This window comes from Acanthaster planci, linkage group LG06 (assembly GCF_054643075.1).
Source record: "Acanthaster planci isolate LZ-2023a linkage group LG06, COTS_SCS, whole genome shotgun sequence".
Lineage (NCBI taxonomy): Eukaryota > Metazoa > Echinodermata > Asteroidea > Valvatida > Acanthasteridae > Acanthaster > Acanthaster planci.
In genome coordinates, this window is record NC_141782.1 from 6,931,874 (window position 1) to 6,955,627 (window position 23,754).

The 23,754-nt window shown below is 39.5% G+C and overlaps 1 protein-coding gene across 4 annotated transcripts in view; it reads left to right on the forward strand.

The window, feature by feature from the left end:
* The window catches only part of rttn (rotatin), a 127,799-nt gene that overhangs the window by 87,535 nt on the left and 16,510 nt on the right, over nucleotides 1–23,754 (forward strand). For 3 of the 4 annotated variants that reach the window (XM_087138340.1, XM_087138341.1, XM_087138342.1), the window contains 9 exons: nucleotides 4,639–4,834; nucleotides 5,025–5,266; nucleotides 15,024–15,161; nucleotides 18,081–18,299; nucleotides 20,280–20,453; nucleotides 20,836–20,933; nucleotides 21,390–21,467; nucleotides 21,666–21,792; nucleotides 22,008–22,201. In XM_087138340.1, coding sequence (XP_086994466.1) covers nucleotides 4,639–4,834; nucleotides 5,025–5,266; nucleotides 15,024–15,161; nucleotides 18,081–18,299; nucleotides 20,280–20,453; nucleotides 20,836–20,933; nucleotides 21,390–21,467; nucleotides 21,666–21,792; nucleotides 22,008–22,201 — 1,466 coding nt within the window. The remainder of the gene's footprint in view (nucleotides 1–4,638; nucleotides 4,835–5,024; nucleotides 5,267–15,023; nucleotides 15,162–18,080; nucleotides 18,300–20,279; nucleotides 20,454–20,835; nucleotides 20,934–21,389; nucleotides 21,468–21,665; nucleotides 21,793–22,007; nucleotides 22,202–23,754) is intronic. The other variant, XM_087138343.1, reaches the window with a different exon arrangement.

Below are 23,754 nucleotides of genomic sequence, written 5' to 3' on the forward strand. Positions count from 1 at the left end.
ACCGGCTGAGGATCAAAGCGGCCAGAAAACGGCCGGGCATGCCCGGCCGGTATATCAACCGGCCACGGAAGGACATCCCGCCTTAGCAATTTGGAAAATGACACCAGTCTATGAACAATGCAAATTTCACAACCTTTACTGCCTGTAACTACCAAAGCTTTCCACTGACAAAATTGCACTGTAGATCTGAAGTATGAAAATAAATAGCGGAAGAGAGAAATGGTCAAACATCAAAATTATCCACTTCAGCCTGGTTTTGGAATGGTAGGTCATGTGTATATGCAGTTGTTTTGTTACACATTTTAATTAGTAATTTCATAACTTTTGAAACAGTTTGTAGTTACCGTAAATTTAGTTAAGATTTTTTGAACAACTTTATATTTATTTCTCTTTTTCAGTACATTAACCCTAACCCCCAGGATGTATGTAAATCATATTGAAATCATAGGATTTGGGACTGTTAGGGATTCTCACCCAAATTCCATCCAGCTAGTATGACATCAGTATGATTCTGTTGAGTGTAATGCATTTCCCCCTGGAAAAAGTCATTTCTAGAAATAAGACAAAATTTCCAGCCAAGTAGTTGTGTGCGTAAGATATTCATTAAATAGATCTGTTTTTAAAGTAATTGTTTGCCAGTAGCTGGCCAAGAAAGAGTAAAACTGTTGAGTTGATAAAAAAGATGAAAGGTCTGACAGTTTGCTACTTTCTTTCTTTGATCATTTCAAACATACAACACTTGGGAAGGAAAGGTTAACTTGCCAGTTACAAAAAGCTACAGTTTACATGTAGCCTGTCTGTCTTTGAGGATTTTCGTTTATTTCCTTATAAGGGAAGTAGGTTTTAAAAACCAGCATCTTAACCATTCTTTTCAATCATCTGTTAGTTGGTAAATATAAATGATGCTAACAAGGGAAGCTCCCATAAATAATAGTCTTCTGCTTTCATCCTACCCCAAAAAGTTGCGAAAATACGCAAATTTCTTTGCGTCTGATTCTATTTGCTAAAATTCTGATCAACTGTAATGCGCCCTCTCAACCCATGATTCATAGCGGAGCGGCACTCATGTTTGTCCTTTTTTCCTTAGCTTGATTCTTAACGGATGTGCCAATTTTGGCATCTTCGAGCTTTCGAGTTTCTATTTCGCTACCACATTCCTGTGTTAGTTTAATCAACAGTAATGTATTGTCATAAATGCACATTCAATATTTTGATATATTTTCTTGTTTGATGTGTGTATTTTCTAGTTTTTATAGAAATTTTCTCTTGTCTTATGTGTATGCATCTCATAGGTTTACATGTTGACTCTACATTGCTGTAATACGAAGCGATATACATAGGGTCGACGGGGCAACCCTGGGATTGTCAGGGGTTCCGCAAGGTGGTGCATGCAATCTGATTCCTCGGTCCCCCACTCTCCCCTATAGACCGACAGGAGTCAGTCTGTGGACGATTGAGTGGCATTCTATGCTATAGTTGTGATTCTTCTCTAATTGCTGATGGCAGTTCCACCCTCTGTCCAGTTCTGGGTTAGCCCACACCACGCTTCAAGGGTCTGAGCTGTAGTGTGTGTGATATCCGAATGCTCAGTTCCCCAACTTAACAACCGAAGCATCACAGTCAATAATAGTGCAGAGTGGTCCTGCACTCAAGGTTGAATTCTCCCCCCGCAAGCTGGGTCTGGGCACACCAACACCATGAACCCAGTTCCCAAGCATTCCTGCCGAGCGATGTCAGCCAGTTGCGATCTCTCCTCGACCAGTGCCTACCATAGTCCACACCAACTCACCGGTGTGACTCACAAGGCCACAAGCCAGGACAGCCCTATGCCTCCTGCACCGGCTGTGCCGACCGCCCCACACCAGGTGCTGCCATCTTCAGACGTCTTTTCAGCGTCTTTTCAACTGGGTGTGACATGGACACTACTCCCAATACCCCATTGCCATCCAGGGCAGCCCCTGCACAGACAACGCTGGACCATGTAGGCACAGCAGTACCCGAGGCAGCAGAACCCACTAGCCTTCTACGCCGTCGCAGCTTCTGAACACCGTCTTCCAGCTACCTTCTGGGTCTTTCCGTGAAGACTGATTCCACCCTGGCGGTTCTCCAGTCCTCTTTAGCTGTACCTGGTCTGCAGCCAGAACAAGCCTCCGACGCCCCGGCTTTTCAAGTCTCACCAACTGGCTGTACGACCATTGCACCCATGCGCAAGAAACGCAAGCATTCTTCGCCTTCTTTCATAGGGTCCAAGCATAAGAAGTCTCGCTCCTCCTCACAGCAGGATGTTTCTTCAGCTGACATCATGTCAGCGGTCCATACACTCTCGTAGATGCTGCCCTCAATAGCCAGCCGCTTTTAGTCTAACTCTACACCCCCAGCAACTGCTCCGGATCCAGATCCTCTACCCACAGAACTCGATCCACATCCACATCTGCTTCCGAAGGTCCAATATTCTCATGACAGCATTGTCCCTGCAACCTACCCGGCCTGTTTGGACTAAAGATCACATCCTGCTCCGGCTCCTGGTCACTCTGCCACACATGACATCTCTTATTCCGCCGACCATACGTCTTCCAAAGACAAAGACATTACCTCTGCAGCCAACCTTACTCATCTTTATGGTCTTCACCAAAAAGATATGATCCAGATTCTAGGCCTGCCTTCCAACCCCTCATGGCTGAGACCTTGTCACATGCTTCCTTCAACCGTCACCCTACCAGATTGGAGGCATCAGCTCTACTCTCTCTGGAGCTCCTGCTTGACCGCTCATGTCATGTTTAAGGTTCTTGCCAGTGTGAAGCGATGGCACCCATACTCCCCCTATCAACTTATTTCCAGCTTTCCAGGGAGGTCGTCGAAACTTTTCTGCAAAGATCATTGCCAATTACCTTCAAAAGCAGAAATAATTATAACTATGGACGCCTGTCATCTGGGCTGATGGGCTTCCCTACCACCACTTCAAGCATGATGACCCACATCCCCAGCATCAACAACTCCATTGTAGATGCCTTCTCTTGGGGGAAGATACATCCGACAGAGTGGACTCTTCATGCCAGTGTGTTCGAACAGATCTTTGCCGAAGTGGAGAAGCTGAATATCAACCTATTTGCTTCTGATGAGAACACCCAACTGCCAGTGTTCTGCATCAGCTGTCCTTTAACTGCAAGCAGGTCCCCCCTCTCAGTAAAGCATCGTTAATCAACTCGACGGTGAAACTGGTATTTCTACTGGCAGTTACTACCTCAGGCAGAGGCAGCGAACTGAAAGCCTTGTCCATTGCTGATGGCCATATCCAATGGGAACCCCATGGTGTTCGTCTCATCCCGGCCATCCCATGGCCTCACTAAGAACCAGTTGGTCTCCTTCCACCCTCCTGATATATTTGTACCAGACATTACTAAGCACACTTGGACCCCAGATGACAAGCCATGGTGCCCGATGTGAAAAATTGAATGGTCCCTAGCCAAAACGAGAAAGCTCAGAGGTATGACATCACAGCTTTTCATAACTACCATAAAGCCTTACCGAGCTGCGACCAGAGACACTATAGCCAGGTGAAGAGTTTTGACCATCAGATTTGCCAACCCAGACTGGCCAAATTCTTTTTTATGTAGTGCGTCCTTGCAGCACCCCCTGCCATGGGAACGGTGCTATTTTACATATTTAGCAACTGTTTGGGGTAGGATGGGGTAGCACTCCTCCACCACAGAAATGTGGGTGAGGTCTGCTATTGAATACCTACCCCAAACAGTAGGCTCCCTCCTATCCTTCCCCACTTTTGGCTCGGACGGTTCTAATACCAGAAAAGAAACACAAACATGGTGGCCATTCCGCTATGCATCATGGGACTAGAAAGCACACAGTTGATCAGAATTTTAGCAAATAGAATCAGACACAAAGGAATTTGCTTATCTAGCAACTGTTTGGGGGAGGTATTTAATTGCAGAGCTCACCCACATTTCTGTGGGGGGAGGAATTTACTCACCTTTTCAAAACATAATGTTTGATAATTTTCACCTGGTCTGTCCATCTTTCTGAAGAAGTTTAATGCATGAAAGTTTTATAGTTTAGATTTACTAGTTTGGATATGTGCTCTAAGCACCTCCTGAATGAAAGTGGAATGTCCATCCAGATTTTTTATCAATCAAAATGAAGGATGTGCCAGAGTAACTGACTAAATAATGCATTAATCACATCAGTTGCAGGGCTTTTTATATCTGACGAGTTTAGAATAAAATGGTAATTTTGAAGGAGATACAGGGAAAGACAATATCAAAAGACAAGTCTCTCAGTTTAGAACTCATGCAGTACTGCCACACTGTCTACTCTCAAAACAGCAATCACTAGAGTTTCTCCAGATAGAACTCCACTATAAAGAGACACTATGTACAAATGAAATCATGATAACGTTTGATAGTAGCCACATCCCTGAAAGTTAGTTCATTACAAGACTATTAGTGTGTGTGTACAGACCAGTGTAAGATCTATCAAATGTACTGTGAAGCATTGACATGCCTCTTGGACATTGGAATGTTCAGAATCATTTCAGATTTCATAGAGGGTGGCATTTAATTTTTACAGCTTTTGGTTTTATTAGCCCAGATAACTGTCAGCTGAAGTTCTTTTGAATTCTTACAGGCTCAAGTAAGTCCAGTTCATCCCAGTCTGCAAGAGGTGCACTGACCATACCAAACACTAGTGGACGTTATGTCAGTGTAGTTACCCCAAGTCTGGTATCTTCCATTTGCCGTCTCCTGCATAATCTGTTAGCTCTATCTCCTCAAGACACTGTTGTCTCTATTGACAGGGAATCTATTCTCAGTACTTTGATCAGGTGAAGCATTTTCCTTGTCATAGTTTTAAGTGTTAATTTTTGTCAAACAACGGATGTTCTCAGTGACCAACGGATAGTTTATATGGAGTTTCTGTTATGTCATTTAAACGGTGTTTTCCAGCGACGGGAAATTTGGTGAAGTTGCTGTTTATTAATTGAACTTTCTACCTTCTCTTTTTTTGGTTGTAAGGCTTGTGGACGTTGATGGCATATGCAGTCTCCTGCATCATCTGGCCTTGTCTCCTGGCCCTAAGCACAACAAGACATATCTTCAGCTTGTCAGTCATCTGTCAATGTGTTGTGATATATTCAGACTGTTTCAGGCTTACAAGCAATCTCAGAACCAGTGTAAACAAGCTGCAAGTCTGGATGACAAATCTGTGTTTATGCTGGGTTGCAGGGTGTTGAGTCTTTCCAGTACTGATGCTACAGGTAAGCCGTTATGTCTCTTCCTGGTTACAGTTTGTGAACCACTTCCTGCTGGGGCATTTATCAATGTTGATGATGCTGGGCTGGGATATTTATCATTTTTTTCTGTTTTCAAAATTCTTTAAAATTCCTATCTTCATTTACTGGACACTTACAAACACGTGAAGGACTGTCTGGTGTCCACTCTAGCCTGACAGACAAAATCTATTGACACCTGAGTATATCAGCCAGGCCTGCAACCTTGTAAAAAGAGCCCAGATTGTGCGGTGTTATATAACTTTCTTTTGTCCACGAACCAGCCTATTGTGCTGCTGACCTCATTTCAATAAGGGCTAGATTAGCATGCAGCGGTGCTGTGTGGCTCATCGCTGCAGTGGTGGAGCGCTTTTGTCCCCGGTGGAAATCTGCTCGCCCTAAATTCCCCAAACTTCAGTATACTGTTTCAAAACAAGGCTGGATTATCTCCACTTTTGAGAGTGAAAATATGTCGGGAATTCCCAGCAGCCTGGTCTTTTGTTACAAGGCCCTGTTCCCTTTGTCCAAGTTCGGAGACCCCGGCCACACATATAAAGCATACGTGTCCGGATCTGGAATTTCCGGCAGGGAGTGGTTAAGGGGCTAATGTACCCTTTAGAGAGAGGAAAATCAAAGCATGGATTTGGAGCCATCTCGTCTGGTGTATGCACATCAGACTATACAGGCAGCCTGTCTGTTTTGTTTTAAGTCAAATTGTTCAGTGATTGAACAATGGAATGATCCAATCAGGGTTGGCAGTTTTTTTAATGAATCAGATTTTCTTTCAATTTGAAGAGAGGTTGGCTTCATTATTAATTCCAAAGCAAGCAATTTAGCTGTCTGCATGTTAATTTTGTTCTGTCACTTCTGTCACAAAATAGATAAATCAAATAATAATTTAAATCAAGAAATTTTATAAAAATCACAAACAACCTTTAACCATTCAAAATTAAGGTGTACATCGCGTTGAACCTGCCCGGACACCGTGTGTTGTATTACATAAATTTATTGTCCGTGGCCATGGTTATTGATGTCCGTTTATAACTGTTTTTGTGAACATTGTGTGAAAGAATGTTGGTTGCAGTCAACAAGGGTTGCATGTGCATTTACTGATCAGAATGTTCTCTGACAGAGAAGGAAGACAAACCAAAATTTTAAGTGTATGGGGGTGGAGCTGAGTGTAACTGAGATTAAAGTCATCTTGCCTGGAGATGCCTGATGCAGCAGGTTTTTGTTGGCAGATTGGTGAAAGCTGCCATCAATGCGGCCTAATCTGCCAGTTTGGCATATAGCAACACTCAGCCTTCCAAGACGTAAGATTAAGACCTAACCATGGCTGGAAACACACAGTACCAGTACATGTTTGGTTCATGACTATTTATATTAGTAGACTGAGTCGTCGTCCTCGACGAATCTCTTCTCTTTCTGCTGCTGCTACGTGGTGGGTGTTTGTGTCTACAATGACTGACCAGTCCTATGCGCAAAGCGCAGATCTTGGCAAAGTCCAGGCATAAATGTTGATTTTGTGACCCTGATGATGAAGGGGGCTGATGATAGGCAGCTCTATGTCACGCTTCACGCCGTGCCCCCAAGTAGGCTGTCCTGTTGTTCTTGAAGTGTGCGAGGTCTTCATGGCAGGTGTTATGCGAGTGAGACTGGTTCTTGGCCTCTGACTCCCATTTCTCTGGATTAATCCAGCACGACTTGAGGGTTGACTTCAGAACGTCTTGTGTTGTTTGTGCTGTCCTCCTTGGGATTGTTAGTCTTCGCACAGCTCACCCAAGAAGAGCGCCTTCGGGATGCCTTCATCAGCTATACGCACGACAAAAAGACCATGATGTCTGGCTGCACAGAGTGTGTCCCATGCTAAATGATCCTGATCTATCGGCTGAAACCATACCACAAAGACAAGACAGTCAATTGAGGAAGGTGCCCAAATAATTGTATAAATTTAAAATTGAAATAACTGAGATTTTACTGGGATAAAGATAAAGTTTTATTGATTTTTGAATTGTGAGTCATAGTAAACATTGTCATCAAAAGTGTTTATATCCCATTGAATTTAACCTGGAATTAAATGAAATTTATTGAATTGAAACTCAGAGTCATGGTTAAATTTGGATATTCTAGGGTTTGGTGCATTTGTTGATTTGCAATGTTGTATGTACATGTACTTACAGAAAATGGTGATTTTCTTATTTAGCTTGATAAATTGAACTAGTTGAGGAAAATACTGAAGTAGAAGGTGAAACTCCTAAACAATATTGAAACTGAGGACCTTGATTCAAGACTCCAGATCTTTTTAATATTTTTAACAGTCTAATTTTTGTGAATACAATCAATAAATGAATTTTTTTTGTTTCCGTCATCAGTTCTGTCTTGAAAGTTAAGTTCTTTAAACCGGAATCATCACTTTTAGAAAATTCGGGACTTAAAGATGGTGGCGACACACACAGTAATGGTTCCTTCCATGTCACTGAAACTATAATAACAAGAACTGTAACAGTAGACACACCAGGAACAAGACTACAACTAAGGATCCACCTGCACTGCCTCAATGGCATGGCAAAGCTGGCTATGCGTAACTTGTCCATACTTTTTAAATAGTGTCACATTGAAATGTTCGAAATCTCTGATGTACTTCACAAAACTAGGTCCTCCTCTCTGTTTATGACTTTTCCTTTTTTATATACCTTCATTGTGATGTTTTGTACTGGTTTACAAGGGCAATTTTTCATAAGATTGTTGACAGTCCGCACACTTTGTGGCCAGTATACATGTATTTGGCAACCCCTGCATGGTCATACTGTATCATATTTTCACCTCCCTGCTGGGTGTATTCTTTTGTTGTATCATGTTCAACAACTTTGAGGGGTCTGCTAGCGTTAGGTATTATTTTATGACTCTACTTCAGGGAGCAAACATGTATGGGAGATGAAAAACTTCTTTGACAGGTTTGACTACAGAAGCTAGTGAGAGTTATCTGTAAACAAAATTTGTCTGCAGCTACTGCAGGTCTACATACATGTACCTACATGTTTGTGGACTTGCTTTTAGCTTGTTTTAACATCATGTAATTGGAAGCACAACTTATTTGGTTATTCACTAGTGTAGCTTTGCATTCACATTGTAGCTTAAATAGTAGGGGACTGGACAGCGCCCTCTGGTGTCAAATAATATTCATTAACCCCTTCTTACCCCCTTCCCCATCTGCCATCGCTGTCAGATGCCCCTATCCTTTAATTTTATCCTGGCTAGAACTCCTTAAGTGACATTACTGTGGATGTTCACAAGCTTAGCTCTGAGCATCTGAGTAAGCCTCTGTTTGCAAGATAATTACCTTGTGCATCGGATATGAAGTACATTGATGTGATATGAATATTGCATATCTTTTGTGTGATAGTCTGCTCCTGCCCTTGAAAAGGAGATATCCAAGATAGTACGACAGAACAGGGTCTTTGTCCTGTAAATTTAACCCTCGTTTGATTCAATATTTTGTGCTACAGTGTGGACATAATGCACAGGTAAAAGAAATGTTAATTACATTCGTAATGTCTTGGGTCAGGAGTCGCCTCTGACTAAAGATGAATCTAATATCAAGAAATTAGCCCTCAGTTGACAGTGCTGTTTTCTACTTGGATTGTCTGGATCATTGGTGAATGGCAATAATCAAAGGGTCCATGTTGGAAGTCTGAAATGAGGTTTTTTGTCAAGAGTAGATTCGAAAAATTACAAGGTTTTCTGTACGTCTTTTATTTCCAGCAGCTCAGTATTAAGTTCAACTACAATTTAGGATGATGTAAGTCCTTCAACAAGATAGCCTTTAGCCTTTGTTCAAATTGAAGATAACATAAATGTATTGGCACCATACATACACATGGGCGTAGACTTCTCTGTACAATTGCAGCAATTGTAGCTAAAATATCAGATTGAAAAGCAGAGTATGGTGATGTCACTGACTCCATTTTCTTATCCTTTTCAAAGACCCCCTTTTCATTGGAGTCCTGAATGAGCCTGTATTCTGCAGAATACATGGACGCCTTTCCCAGTACAAGCACAGAAGAGCTCTTGAGTGATTACTTTCTGTTGAACTGCCCTCTTTTGTTTGGTCAACAACTGCCATTGTATTGCGACTTGGAATGCTTCAAAAGTTTCATGCTCTGTGGAATTCACATTCGGGTGGCAGTGCAATGTTTCATCTGATTGTTTATACTTTGTCAAGAAAATTTGATTTATTTACCCGTCCAGGTACCAGTGTACTGAGTTCCTATCTTCTCGTGGTAATTCTGTTACTGGAGCTTCTGAAATGTTGTGTTTTGCATTGCCAGTAAGCCATCAATTTGCAATTTTCACCCATTAAATCAGTACTTAGGCCTCATATTAGTTTTATAATCAAAAAGTATGAAAATTGTTGTCACTTTCAATATGTTTTAATTATTTTAATGAAAAATGTAATCTTTCCATACTTTGTAAATTATCCTCCACAATGTCTCTCAACACCTACTCTCTATCCTTTGAACAATTATTTTTAGCACTGCTTATCCAGGGATATCTATTGCTGGGTTCCCATTTGTCACTGCTGCAGTGGCCGAAAGTGTGTGAAGATGCTTTTTCATTGAAAATTGCCTAATTTTTTCAAACAAGCACTTTGCCCCAATCTCCATAATAATAGACTTGCACCAATCTCATCATTTGAGGCAATTAGTTGTAAATAATTATACTGGCTATGTTTTCTCAAATTTGACACATTTCTAATACGAAAAGAAATAAAAGAAATGTCCAAGGGATATTTTGAATTATTATGAATAAAGTAATTCAGGCCTAATGACATGGCCATTATTCTTTGGGAATTAGACCTTAGAAAGCAGACATCTTTGCAGATTGTTTCAGACATTAATAAAAGAATTGGTCCCCCCAAGAGAATGAAATTTACAGTACCTGCATATTTTATTCTTTGTACAAATAGCAATTTAAGTTACAAGAAGAATGTCAAAGGTGTTGTTGAATTTAGGAAAAAATAAAAAATTCTTGAAGTTAGTTCTTGCCAGATTGATAAGTGTAAAGTCTGGTTTCCATATTGATGTAAGAAATGCAGAGAGCAACGCAATCAAGACACAAGTTGCAACGCTGACATATGGAACATGTCAAACGGAGGTGTCGCCAACAACGCAGACAAACGCAAAGTTGAGCCAGGTTCAACTTTGCTGACTGTCTGCGTCAAGTAGCCATGGTATCCCAATACAAACACGGATGCTGGCATGGCCGGCGTGCAATGATGTCCCTCTCGCTTAGGTCCATAAGGTTTGCCCATTTTCTCCTTAATGCTTAAATATTAGACCCCAGCAATAAACGAAATAGCTGACTATCAATGATATGCATGAAACTGGAGCAGAGGTTTGGCATCATGAGGTGATAAAGTCCATCTGAAAGCACCTTTATTGCAAAAAATCACGGGATTTCGGGTGCCATTTTGTTTCCATTTTTGTGTGGAATGACGCTATGCACAATCTCTTCAGTTCATGTCTGCGTCTTCATGTCGTGCGTTTCATCTGTGTTACAAATGACCATACGGACACCAGGCTTTAGGTGACACGGTGCAATTATTCCCACTCTTGTTTTCTCAGTAAAGGGCATCTTTAAGCAAAAGACTAGTCTAGGTGCTAGACGTTGTTACCATTTGGATGCGCGATAATCGATAGCAACGTCTAGGTGATCTTCGAATATTTTCCTTATGTGCACGCATTTACTCTGTCTAATATAATGCTGAATGCGCATATATACATTGCATAATTATTCAAACTTTGCATATTCATATGTTTGATCCCCGGACTTACCATGCTGCCTGACGTGCACCTACAGTACACAGATATTGAATCACAGTATTGTGTACATGTGCATTGTACATCACAGTCATGGAAATGGCCGAACAGTCATCTTTCAATGAGGCTGTCAAATTCGCAGCAAAAACGTTGGGTATAGCAAAACTGAGAGATCAACAAATAGCCGCTCTTCGTCAGATAGTTGGAGGCCACGACGTTTTTGTCAACCTGCCAACTGGGTTTAGGAAGAGCATTATCTTCCAATCAACACCTATCATCGTAGATTTCCTGAATGCCAAACAGAATGGTGACACTCGTGGCAGTAACGATGAAGTCAGTTGTCATGCTAGTGCTTTGCCGACAAAGTCGAGCCTCACCGTATAAGCATGTACAGTACATGTACTGCACCGCTCGCCGCGCCTACTAGCTGCTCCACCAGCATTATTTTGCGCAAAATTGCAACAACGCTAGTCTGAAACTTCCAGCCAGTAGCGTAACTAGGCAACTACCAGGCTATTGTACAATTTCGTGGCATGTGTGCGCGTGCGTGAAAAACAAATTGTCGTGCACGCGCACTAGTTTCCCCCGGGGGAAAAATTCAGAGATAACCTAGACGTTGTTATCAAAGTCAAGTTGTGCATGCGTGGCTAGGCAGCTAGCAGATCGTGGGTAGGGATTATCACGCATCCAAACGATAACAATGTCTAGCACCTAGACTAGCAAAAGACTGGAAAATGGAGTCATCTACAAGTTAACTGGAACATTTATCACAAAGTGAGGCTAAAAAGCAATATCCATTCTTTCTATCTTTATTTATTCATAAACAAAGTGCTTGAAAGGTCTTTGTAGAAACTAGCTCTCGATACCGTGATAGAGAATCCTCTGCTCACATGCAGTGTGCACACAAAGTTTCTGAATCATCGTAAAAGAAAATAAATTGAACAAAAAGAAATTATTTATATCAAGGTAAAAAGTAAGTGCACTGTTAAACAACAGCAAGGACAGGATCATTTGGGAAAGTCAGCTAGCAATATTTATTCCAATGGGAAAACATGATAACTACTATGATAATAGAGCCACCTACTTTACATTAAGCTTGGTTTTGTATGCTGGAATAAGCAACTGACTTGTCACATCTTTCAACAAATACAATGCACATGTAATCCTGGAGTAGGAGTATGGTGACAAGTGAACAAACATAAATTATATATGAATTGAATATACATTAAAGTACAGTTGATTTGACTAGCGAATATAGTTTAATAATGCATCGGTTAATTGTGCATCGGTAAATTTGTCTGTTGTTTAGTATCATTAAAAATCAGAAGAATTTTATCAGCTCTGTTTAAATTTTTTTCAAATAAAAAGTGATGGTTTTGCAATGTAGTGTAAGAAGCATACATACCTATAGACTCATCAATAAGTAGGTATGCTTAGATTGTGATTGTATGGCCCCGTGTTTAAGTTCTCAATAACTGACCTGATCTTTAAGAAGAAATTATCCAAGTGTTACATCTGTTCATACCACTTATAAATGTTGTCCCATTAAAGTTGTCAGAAAATGGATTATAAGCATTTTCTCAGTCAATCATTTGTCACCAGATATTTGATAGTCAACCATTTTATCTCTAATGTGAATCCGGTTCAATAAAAAAGAGCACACAATTTATATGCACAGATAGTTTTTGAAGTAAGCAATCACAAAATATGGCAATCAAATTTCATGGAAATTTAAATTATTGGCAAAGATCAAACAAATCCATGTGAGCTATGAGCTAAGAACATTTGGTCAAATCAGTTCATAAATGGACAAACATTTTGACATTGGTATTCAAACACATTTGCCTTTTCCCCTATTTTTGCATAAATATCAAGGCAAAAAAAATTGTTTTATTAGGTAGTGGTGAGTGTGTATCACATCACTTCACTCATATTAATTGAAGATTTCTTGCTATCTGGCTTGTGACACACACACTTTTTGGTCAGTAGTATAGTGAAAGGTTGACTAAGAATGGAAGTTTGAAATGCTAAGCAGTTACTGTTTATTTGTTCAGGTCACAAGGGAGCATTGGTAGTACAGCTTGACTGCATGTTCAGCTTTGCCATATAGCCCCAGGTGTTTCATACATCACGATTTCCAATTTTACAAATTGGAAGGGGAGATTATCAAAACTGAAATCTGAATCGAGACTGATTAGCCTAGTTGATGGCAAAGTATACAGCTGTCAGTGTGGTTATCTGCATTGAAGGGGAATTACATGCTAAACTTGAAGGGTTTATAGATACTGTGGAAGCACTGATCAGAGATAAAACCTTACCCCTGAAATATGAACCTGTTTACTTCACAAAGCCTAATTGGCAAGTGTAATGATGAATATAACCAGTCCCAACCCTCTCTCTGTCTTTACTTTTTGAGGGGGTTATTTACATGTAGCTGATGTAAGTCTGATGGCGTATGTCTTTGTTTCCTTATTAAGATTCCTTTATTCAGTAGCCTACTGTTACAAAACAAGCAAAACTAAACATGTGTTTGCCAAACCATGTCATTTGTGTGTCACCTGTGTAAAAACTATGAGAAAAAATTGGTTGAATGTGTGCATCTGTGTAAGGTGATGTGAGATATGATGGATGAATTGCTTTTGGTTGGACAAGCACCCAGATCACTGAGCCAAGCGGAAAGTATTTGAAAGCGGGAACATTAATGGTCCTTCACTTTACAAAGGTCTAGGCTCACTTTCACCATTTACAGGCACTCTCTTCATATCAAAACTCTACAGCAAAGAAATTGCATTACGTTTTAAACCAGTTATCTTCTTACATTTACAAATCATAGGCATGCTATTTTGTTCGCCTTTTGAAGGTTGGATTTGCTCCTCAGCAAAACTCTGAAACTGTTTTTATTGCTTAGTGTTTGCACATTAAGTCCCTGAGATGTCAGTAATTGAAGCCATCCTGGCTTTTGTAGTCATTGCACAGCAACTAGAGGAAATAGAGGAAACAAGTGTAAATATTTTACCCCAGCTGTAAGCAAACACTGTGTCTTATTTACCAAAGTGTGGTGTGTGGTTCGAGTAACTCATTTCGCATCCAGACCAGCACTTCCTTTGGTTGCAACTCTTTGCCAAATGCCAGAAAATTGATTGATGAATCTCAAGTTTCAAGGGGAATAAATAGGAAATAGCCGGAGTGATGTCTGCTTGAGCAGAACAGACAAATGAAAGCTGAGGAAGGTCAAATAGAAGAGTTTGGAGACTGCGGTGTCACATTTCAATATATGGAGCTTGTAATTAACATTCTAGAGTTACAGAATTGATTGGAGGAGTTTTGTTCTGCTTTGGAAGTAGGGAGTGTTGATTGCATGGAAATGAATTTCTGGTTTCGGGAAATGATAGGTCGAGTCAAGCAATCCAAATACCAGGAATAATTTGAAGGTGCATATTGTGGGCTTGAGTTCAAACCACCAGTCATATGTGTAAATTAAAAGAAACCTCTCAACCTCACTGCTAGGATCATTAAATCAGTTATATTATTTGAAGGGGATACTGACAATGCAACTTCATACCCACTAGTTTCATGAATACTGGTTTTTGAACTTTCAAATAGTGATTATATTCTTCCATTATTTTCCATCCATCAGAGTTGTAGTAGCTCATAATTTCGAACTATTTCCAGGATAATTGTAGGGTCTCCAGAAAAATAGGCTCCTTACTCTAATCTTGGTTGCATCAATGGTGCTTTTGTTTTGTTGTTTCTTTTTTCATATTCACAGGCAGTATCTCAAATGCGTATGATTGGCTTGAAAGACATATTTCACATCATATTCAAAAATCTATGCTTTTGTTGCACATGCTAACCCAAACCCTAATCCAGGTGCAATAACAAAACAAGCTACATTCAATTTCATTATTTGTTTTCAACTTTGTTAGATTCAGACATCTGGAAGCAGATTCATGAAGTATGGGAGACTGTGCTAATGTTTATGGTGACCCATCTGACTTTGTATAGTCATGTTGGACGGCACGATATCAGTTCAGCCATTCTCAGCCATTGGGCATCTATCACAGGTTTGTGCTTATTCTATGCTTGGGCTTGGAGTCCTCGCGTTGATCGGTCCTGTCCTCAGATGGGTGTTTATATTGTTGTGTAACCCCTTGACGACGGGAATTTCTTTCGGAAAGCTGACTCAAAGAGTCACATGCTATTTCCGGTTGTAAATATTGCTGATGAACTATGGCAGTGATTCAGGCACTTTGTTACTTTCATTTGATCTGCCGTAAATTCCTTCGGGAATCAGTAATTTAAGTAGACTGTTTTACACTGAAGAACATGGCACATAAAGTAGCCACACAGAAAGTCATTAATATACAACATAGACATGTATTTGGCTCAGGGTTGGATCAACTGTTGATTACTGGTATGTTTTGATACTGTGAGATGACCATGTAAAATGACTTTTTTTGTTTGTATTTTGACACGTTTACTCTTTGTTTTTTATTTTGTTCTTATTATCCAATGTTTTATACTTACCACTCTTGTTTCCAATATATTTTATTTGTATTTTTTCCTAAAAGACATTGCAGTATTAAGATCATTTTTTTAAGTCATGCTTGTGCCATACCTGTCATGTTCCTGCACCCACATGCAGACATGCTTGTGCCATACCTGTCATGTTCCTGCACCCACATGCAGACATGTTTGTGCCATACCTGTCATGTTCCTGCACCCACATGCAGACATGCTTGTGCCATACCTGTCATGTTCCTGCACCCACATGCAGACATGTTTGTGCCATACCTGTCATGTTCCTGCACCCACATGCAGACATGCTTGTGCCATACCTGTCATGTTCCTGCACCCACATGCAGACATGCTTGTGCCATACCTGTCATGTTCCTGCACCCACATGCAGACATGCTTGTGCCATACATGTCATGTTCCTGCACCCACATGCAGACATGCTTGTGCCATACCTGTCATGTTCCTGTACCCACATGCAGACATGCTTGTGCCATACATGTCATGTTCCTGCACCCACATGCAGACATGCTTGTGCCATACATGTCATGTTCCTGCACCCACATGCAGACATGCTTGTGCCATACATGTCATGTTCCTGCACCCACATGCAGACATGCTTGTGCCATACATGTCATGTTCCTACACCCACATGCAGACATGCTTGTACCATACATGTCATGTTCCTGCACAATTGTTTTGAACAATCTGTTACCACATATCAATAATCTGTAATAAGGAATGAATATATTTAATCATGAATTAGATAATCCATAACAAATCACCAAAATATACCTGCAGTGGCATTGACAGACTTTTGTAACAAACAACAACTCTACTGCTCTGTACATGTATGTCTCCTTTCATCATTATAGGTTTGTTTTTTGTCAAAATTTATGCCTCCATCTGTTTAAATTGATGGAACTATGCAGTTAACTGCCATTGGAATATTCAGGGCTCCACAAGAACTTCAGAATTTGAATTTTATGTGCATGGACGTGTTAGTTGTTTCCGTAATCTGACCTCAAGTGTAGACATCTTTCAGCAATGTGCTAGGAAAGTTCTTGATATCAAATATCAACACCTGAGTTACTGTACTTGATCTTTTTCAAAAACTGGTCAGTTTGGAGGGGTTTTTTCGTTTCATTTCATTTGTTTGTTTTTTTATTAGGCTAAGGTAGTTGTTCTGTTTAAAACAAAGTTAAATGGAAGGACCCAAAGAATTCTGACCATAAATGCTGCATTTTTTCTGCAAAGTGCTTAGAAAGCTCATGGTGCCAAAAATTACCGTAATCTGTTTGACAAGAGAAACAAATGTGGACCAAGTGTAATATCTGCCCACCTGTTTCCATCCTTGTAGTGTCAGACTGAGTGTACATGTTTTGTTTTAACTTGTAGCTTTGAAAGTTAGTATTTTGGTGTCCATGGTGTTAATGTGATCTTGCTTTCCTGAGCTTACCCTGAACACCTGCTAAACTCTGTCAATGGTTGGCTCTTGTCCCCCTCTTGTCACTGTTTTGGCAGTAAATGGGTCGTATGAATAAAAACTAGCAAATGCAATGAAGTTACAGCAAAAGCGTTTACTGAGAAGTAAAACCATTAAGAATAAGCAAATACTTGAATTTGTATGAATAAAATGTTTCTTTTACTATTCAGCATCTACTATTATAAATATTAGCAAATGCTTTATGCATGTGGCTGACTGCTTAGCCAAATGGTTTTGCACAATAGGGCTTCTGTTGTCTGCACATACAGATGCACACAATGCAGCAGGTTGCTGTATCTTGATACCTCAGCATGGCAGATAAGCATGATGGCAGTAATTTTGACTGCAAAAAGGTGATGAAGAAAATTGCTCTACCACTCTCAAATCGGTACAGCTGCCTACATCTGGTTTCTTGAGATTCCCTCCTAAAGGCATACAGCTTTTCCTTTTGAATGGCATTCATGAACGCTGCCATTTTGAACATTAGTAAATGCTCCTCATTTTCAAGCTTGCCCTGACCCAGTCTTTTAACATGTCAAGTAAATACTCCAATTCTGTAGAACTTACTCATTTTTATTCATACAAAATGAAGCAACTGCTTATTGTCAAGCACAAGCTTAAAGAGTAAAAAGTAAATACTTTACTTTTTAGCAATTGCACGAAAGTAAAAGCGTTTGCTTCATTATTATTCATATAAACATGAGTAAATGCTTCAAAAATGGTAGTAAAAGCAAATACTACTGTTTATTCATACAACCCATTGTCTGCAGTAACTTTTGAAATGAAACTGATTGAAACCAGTGCAACGATGAACAATAATTTCAAGATTTAATCAAGTGAAATTTCCTATGACAGTTTCAAATAACGGAAAAATACATTATTCATAAGATCTGTTACTGACAAATCTTGCTTTGTTAAGTTAAAAAGTTGTTTATTTACATCCTGTTGGTATGTTTACATATATATTATTTGGTCTCTTTAGGAGCTATTATCCACATCATGAAATCACCTGTAGCATCATCTACCAGAATAGTTGCTCTGAATTTCCTTGCCAACTTTCTGAATAAAATGCATGGTAGGAGAGGTAAAGAGGTATGGAAAGAGGAAACTGAACCTTCTTCCCAGGATGATGGTGAGGATGCAAATGGAGATGACATGATGACTGCATCATTTAGTCTTGATGATGAGAGGAAGGATGCAGGTATTTACTTCATTTGGCTGACGTTTTGCTTAATTTATTAAACCTGCCCAAACGCTTGTTTCTTTACTTGTTATTTGTGTATTGAGGTATTTTAGTTATTTTTACTGTAATCTACACAGGGTATAAAAATGATATCTTGAAATATGTGTTAGCATGTTAGATTTTGTAAACTTGAACACTTTCATTGTGTAAAGTTCCTGGAAAAAGTCCCTTGGGAATTGAGGTTAACCTTTATGGTAGTAACATCTCTAACCACCTCTGTTAACTGTTTTTTGTGTGTGATGATCTTGTCAGAACCAAACAATTCATCTTTGTATAAAGGTGTTGGTCAAAGTCGATAGGCCTGTCCCTTCACAGGAAAGCTGACAAATTGCTGCTCATGCCAGTACTGCATGTACTGGTACGGTTAGTGTGTGTGTTACTTATCTTAATTCTCTGGTTGTCAAGAATAAAAAAACTACAGTTCAGAATCTGAAATCCTTTCTCATGTTTACGTTACACACACACGCAATATCTAAGAACTGTTGTATTATGTTGTCCCTGGTTTAAGTATGGCAGTCAGCATTTTTTTGCATGCATATAATGTGCCAAATCTTTTTGTTTTTGAATGTACATATACATAGGAAATGCTTAGAGCAAAATTAAACCAAAAAGTGCTCGAACAAAATGTCATAACACCATCAATTTTGTTCTGCCATATTATATAAAAAGTAGAGTTGTAACATACAGTGTCAGGGGTTGAAATTCATTTTTTTTTGTCTGCTCCTACCAGAACTGCACACGGAGCCTCAGTGAAATGAATCCTTGTTCGGGTGCAGGCCGCGACGTTTCTTGGTTTTTTTTTTAGTTTGCGCGATAGGGCAGGCCATGTCATAAATTTACTTGCTTGAATTGGATCGACACTTGCCAAAGATTTCTCAAAATCCACGATTATCATTATTTAACTAAGGCCTACTGCATACATGCAGTATTTTATTAGGCCAAAAATACATGATATCGTTGTGCTGTGCGTGCCTCTCAAAATTAAGTCAGTCATGTCGGTAGGTTGGAACATTTTTTTTGTTTGAGGGCAATTTTGTGCTGATTGAATGGCATCAGTGGGGGGCGACAGCCTCCAAAAGTATCTCAAAGAGTGATGAACACCTGTCTTAATCTATGTAAAAATTTCTACGTACGGCAATTCACGAGAAAATTATGAACAATCCACACAATCACGGCGGCAAACTGGCCAACAGTGTCCGTGTATCGCGTGGTAAGCCTGCATGATGCATCTAGATCAGCAGGTGCTAATCCTTGTGCCATGAGCAGAGCAGCTTCAAATTATACTCATGAACACAGAAAATACAGACATAAATAAGAGACCAAGTTCTGTGAATTAACTTGCAGAAAACCTTAGGCAACATAACATTGATGTCTTTCTGGCCTGCAGCCTTTTGCATTCGCAGCGTGCACCCCCGATGAAGAGTGTTTATGTACAGTACATCCAGTACATATACATGTACAGTACGGACTAATACCGATTGCTACAATTCCATAACGCATTCTTTTGCATGTAGGCGGGGCGGGAACCAGAGCAGCTTCGTTTAATGTATAGAGTTTCGGGCACGTGTTTTCACCACTGTGACTGCACGAAGTATTTTGGGGCGATTTCATGTCTGTGCAAGTAAAGTATGCATACACATGGCGTTAGGTGACATGGGCCAGTGATGGGCAATCAGCATTGATGAATACCTTGGGCTTAATTAACGTAATTCTAACACAAAATTAATAATAAATCGGATGCCATAATCCCATATATTGTGTTTATATTTTAAGAGCTGTTATTGATATGTTGGTCGGACAATTTGTCCGAGCATCTTTGATTTTGTTCGGACAAACACAATGAGTGCTTGGAAAATGTCCGATGTCCGACTGTAATTTCACGCTCTGAAATGTATAAATTAAATACTATTAAAATGCAATTGTCAACTTTGCTTTCAGGTTGTGAAACATCAAGCGGTAGCCTGCTTTGTAGTGTGCTTCTTCAAGCCTTTGATGGGACACTGTCAAGAACTTTGGACAGCATTGGGGCTCTTAATGAGAAGACTAATGTTATCTATGCTCTGCGAAATTTACTTGCTATCAGTCATCAGGCCAAAAAAACTGCTGTGAAAAGTAATTACATATGCACACATTATGCACTGTGGTGGTGTTATTATTGCTCATATTGCTCTCTTTGTGGCTCTTGTTCTTGTTGAATTATAATTCCGGGCACATTCATTAATTCCTTCAGGCCTTAGTTCCGTGGGAATTTCTGTGATTATTTTTCAAAGTAGAGGAAAAATCCTGGGATAAATTTTGTCTTTATTGGATTTTGTCATAACCTGTAGGCTTACAAAATGGATACAAAGGATCTGAGTATTATTGTTGACGTCACCTGAGTTTCACAACACAGATGGTTTCCAGCTCTTCTATTCTTTCAAAACCTTAACATGCTTAAGTTTTAATAGCTAATGCAATTTTCTTGTTGAATGTTAACATGTTTTGGTTGTTGCAGATGGTTTGATTGAGTCAGTCTTAGACAGCATGCAGCATACACATGCTAAACTCAATGTAGAATGTCTACAGCACCCAAGGCCTGCTGCCAAGAAGAAGGTAACAAAACAGGAAATAGATTCACCTTTTGAGTTATAGTAAGCATTCTTACAGCTATGTCAGTTCCATCATCTCAACACATTGCTATACATGTATGTGTTTAATCCTAACACTGCACAAAATATCAGGTGTGCCCCTTGGGTGATACCATTACCATGGTCCACAGATGTGAAATTTCACCCTTGTGAAGTCCCTTTTGTCACCCCTGAGATTAGTATTGCTTGGTTATTGGTGTTTTTTATTATTGTTGATTGTATTTATCCCCATTTGAAGCGTTTGGAGTATGAATGAATTTGCAGGATGAGTTTTATACAAAATGCAGTAGACCTTTTATTATGTTCACAATGCATTTACCTACATTTAGACATTTTCATTTGCACTGTTACATGTAACAACATTTTGTGCATGTTCAGTGACTGTATGAATTGCCTACTGTCAACTCTCACTTTTTTTCAGGAAGAACCTTTGTTAACTCAGCTCATTGGTCAAATGAGCCTACTACAGAACTGTTTATGTAACAACCAGGAAGCTAAGGTAAATTTGCCTAGATTGCATTGACGCGCAAGATGTGTTTTTCACTGTTTAAGGATGTGTTCACATCACATGTAACAACTAGTTTACTTTTCCCATGACTGTTAATCTACTTTTGATTGTTATTGAATGTGTTTTGAATATGTTGCTGTATTATGGTAAAGGTCTTTATTGTACATGTATTTTGCTTCCTGGTAACAGATAAACAGCCTTGAAGCAGGACTCACATCTGTTCTTCTCAAACTGTGGTCATGGAGTATCCTTGACAAGAGGTTACTAGCAGCAACCCTTTCTCTCTTAGCAACTTACACAGCAAACTGCATTCCAGGTATAAGTTTGTTTGAAAATTTCCACAATTCTGCGTCGGTGGCCATCAGGACAAGAAGTTGCATTGGATCAGTCAAGTGCAACTGAAAACTGGTCCATGAATTTTCTTCACTGATGTTTTCTGAGAGAAGAGATGCGACTTGTTTTTATAACTCCATTTTATTGACTTTGTTATTTGCAAATACATGGGCAACTTTGTGCATTTTTTATCTACAGCTTGCACCTCTCTTGCTCAATGTCATCCTGGCCAATCAGGATCCTCCTTACTCCATCGCATCATCCAACAGATTGATAGCGAAAAGAAACAGGTCACTGGCCAAAGCAGAGATAGTCAGCAACAGATAAAAGGACTGTTTGTTACTCTGAGTAATTCCATCATATCAGCTGAATGTAGGAATGCTTTGTGGAAGGTAAAGACAAGTTTTTTCTCGTGAAAATATTGAAGAAAAACCTAAAAAATATCAATCGAAAACTCTGTACCATCTTAGAGAGTCTGAAAATCACCAAATTTCAGAGATAAATTCATAATTTGTGTATTATAGGTAATGTACATGATATTGATAATAGGGTAAACTTGTGGGAGAGTATAAGAAGTTGATATACATGTAGAGAGGCACTTTTGTCTACATGGAATGACGGAATGGTTCACATTTATGTGCCAGCAATACAGGTATAGAGAAAAGTACCAGTAAGATTGTATGTTATTGGAAGTGCTCTGGTATTAACATATTACTGTTGAATGTGTTTCCTTTGCTATCTGTTGTTGCTTCCTAGAGTATTTATGTCTTGTGCGAAGCAGCATGTCTGTAACATTGTTTCTTAAATTGCCACTTCACTCAATCACTCAAGTTTCTTTGCAATGAACAAGACTAAGTCCTCAATAAATACAGATGTACACATATATAAACATCTGTGTAATTATAAAGTCCAGTGTAATACAGCACTTTGCACGATAAATTTGGCCATTGATTACAGAGCCCATGAAATGAATTTGAAAACTTACTTTGTTCAGCTTTCTACTCCTCCGAAGTGTATCAGAACTATTTAGAATAACTTTTGGGAGAGTCTTATTAATATGTGCACTTGTTAAAATGTTTCTGAAAAATGAGGAGGGTACCGTTACTTTTATGTCATTTCAGGAAGAAAGCATTCATTGCATGGATCTTCTGTTCAAATTGGGCAACTTAATATGTGCTAATTGATTCAAAGTGTTGAGAACACTTTGCACATTGGTCCACTGCTATGATGAAAAGATGTGCTGACGTAACTGTAACACTGAGGTTTCTTCCTAGAATGCCATCATGCTTTTGTTGATGGGCATGCCAGTTTACATTTGTTTATAAAAAGGTACAAAAGTCACATTCAAAAGTGAATACAAAAAAATTTTAAATGGGGTTAAATGGGACTCATATGGGGGCCTGTAAAGGACTGCATTTAAAACATGGATTGCATGAGTCCTTTTTGTTTCAGTGCTGATCAGGCACAACTTCTGCAGTTGTAAGCTGTTAGTTCATGGCTCCCCAGAAGCTTATTAACACTGCCCTCAGAAAACTTTCAGATTTTCAGGCTTCACTGTCCGTGGCACTTACTAAAAACACAAAAGTACAGATAGCATCAACCCCTGCATCCCTCCCCCATACAAAAATTGTGTTTGGCTACAATGATACCCCAAACAGGGCATTTTTCTTATTTTAATTATGCTAAAAGCACAGACCAACCAGTCAGTAGTGGGAAATGTTAACAAACACACAGAGACTTAAGTTAGAAGAAAACTTTATTTACTTACAAGTGTGTGTGAAATACATCTAAAATCAAAAGTCATCGATCACCCATGACACTTGTAACATTGAGGCGTTTCAGTTGTTTGGGTTCAGCAACCTGGCACCATTTCTGCTTTGAAAGTTGAACCAGGAAAGCACTTCAACTATTCTACAGAAAGAGAGAACTTGGACAGCTGTTTTTG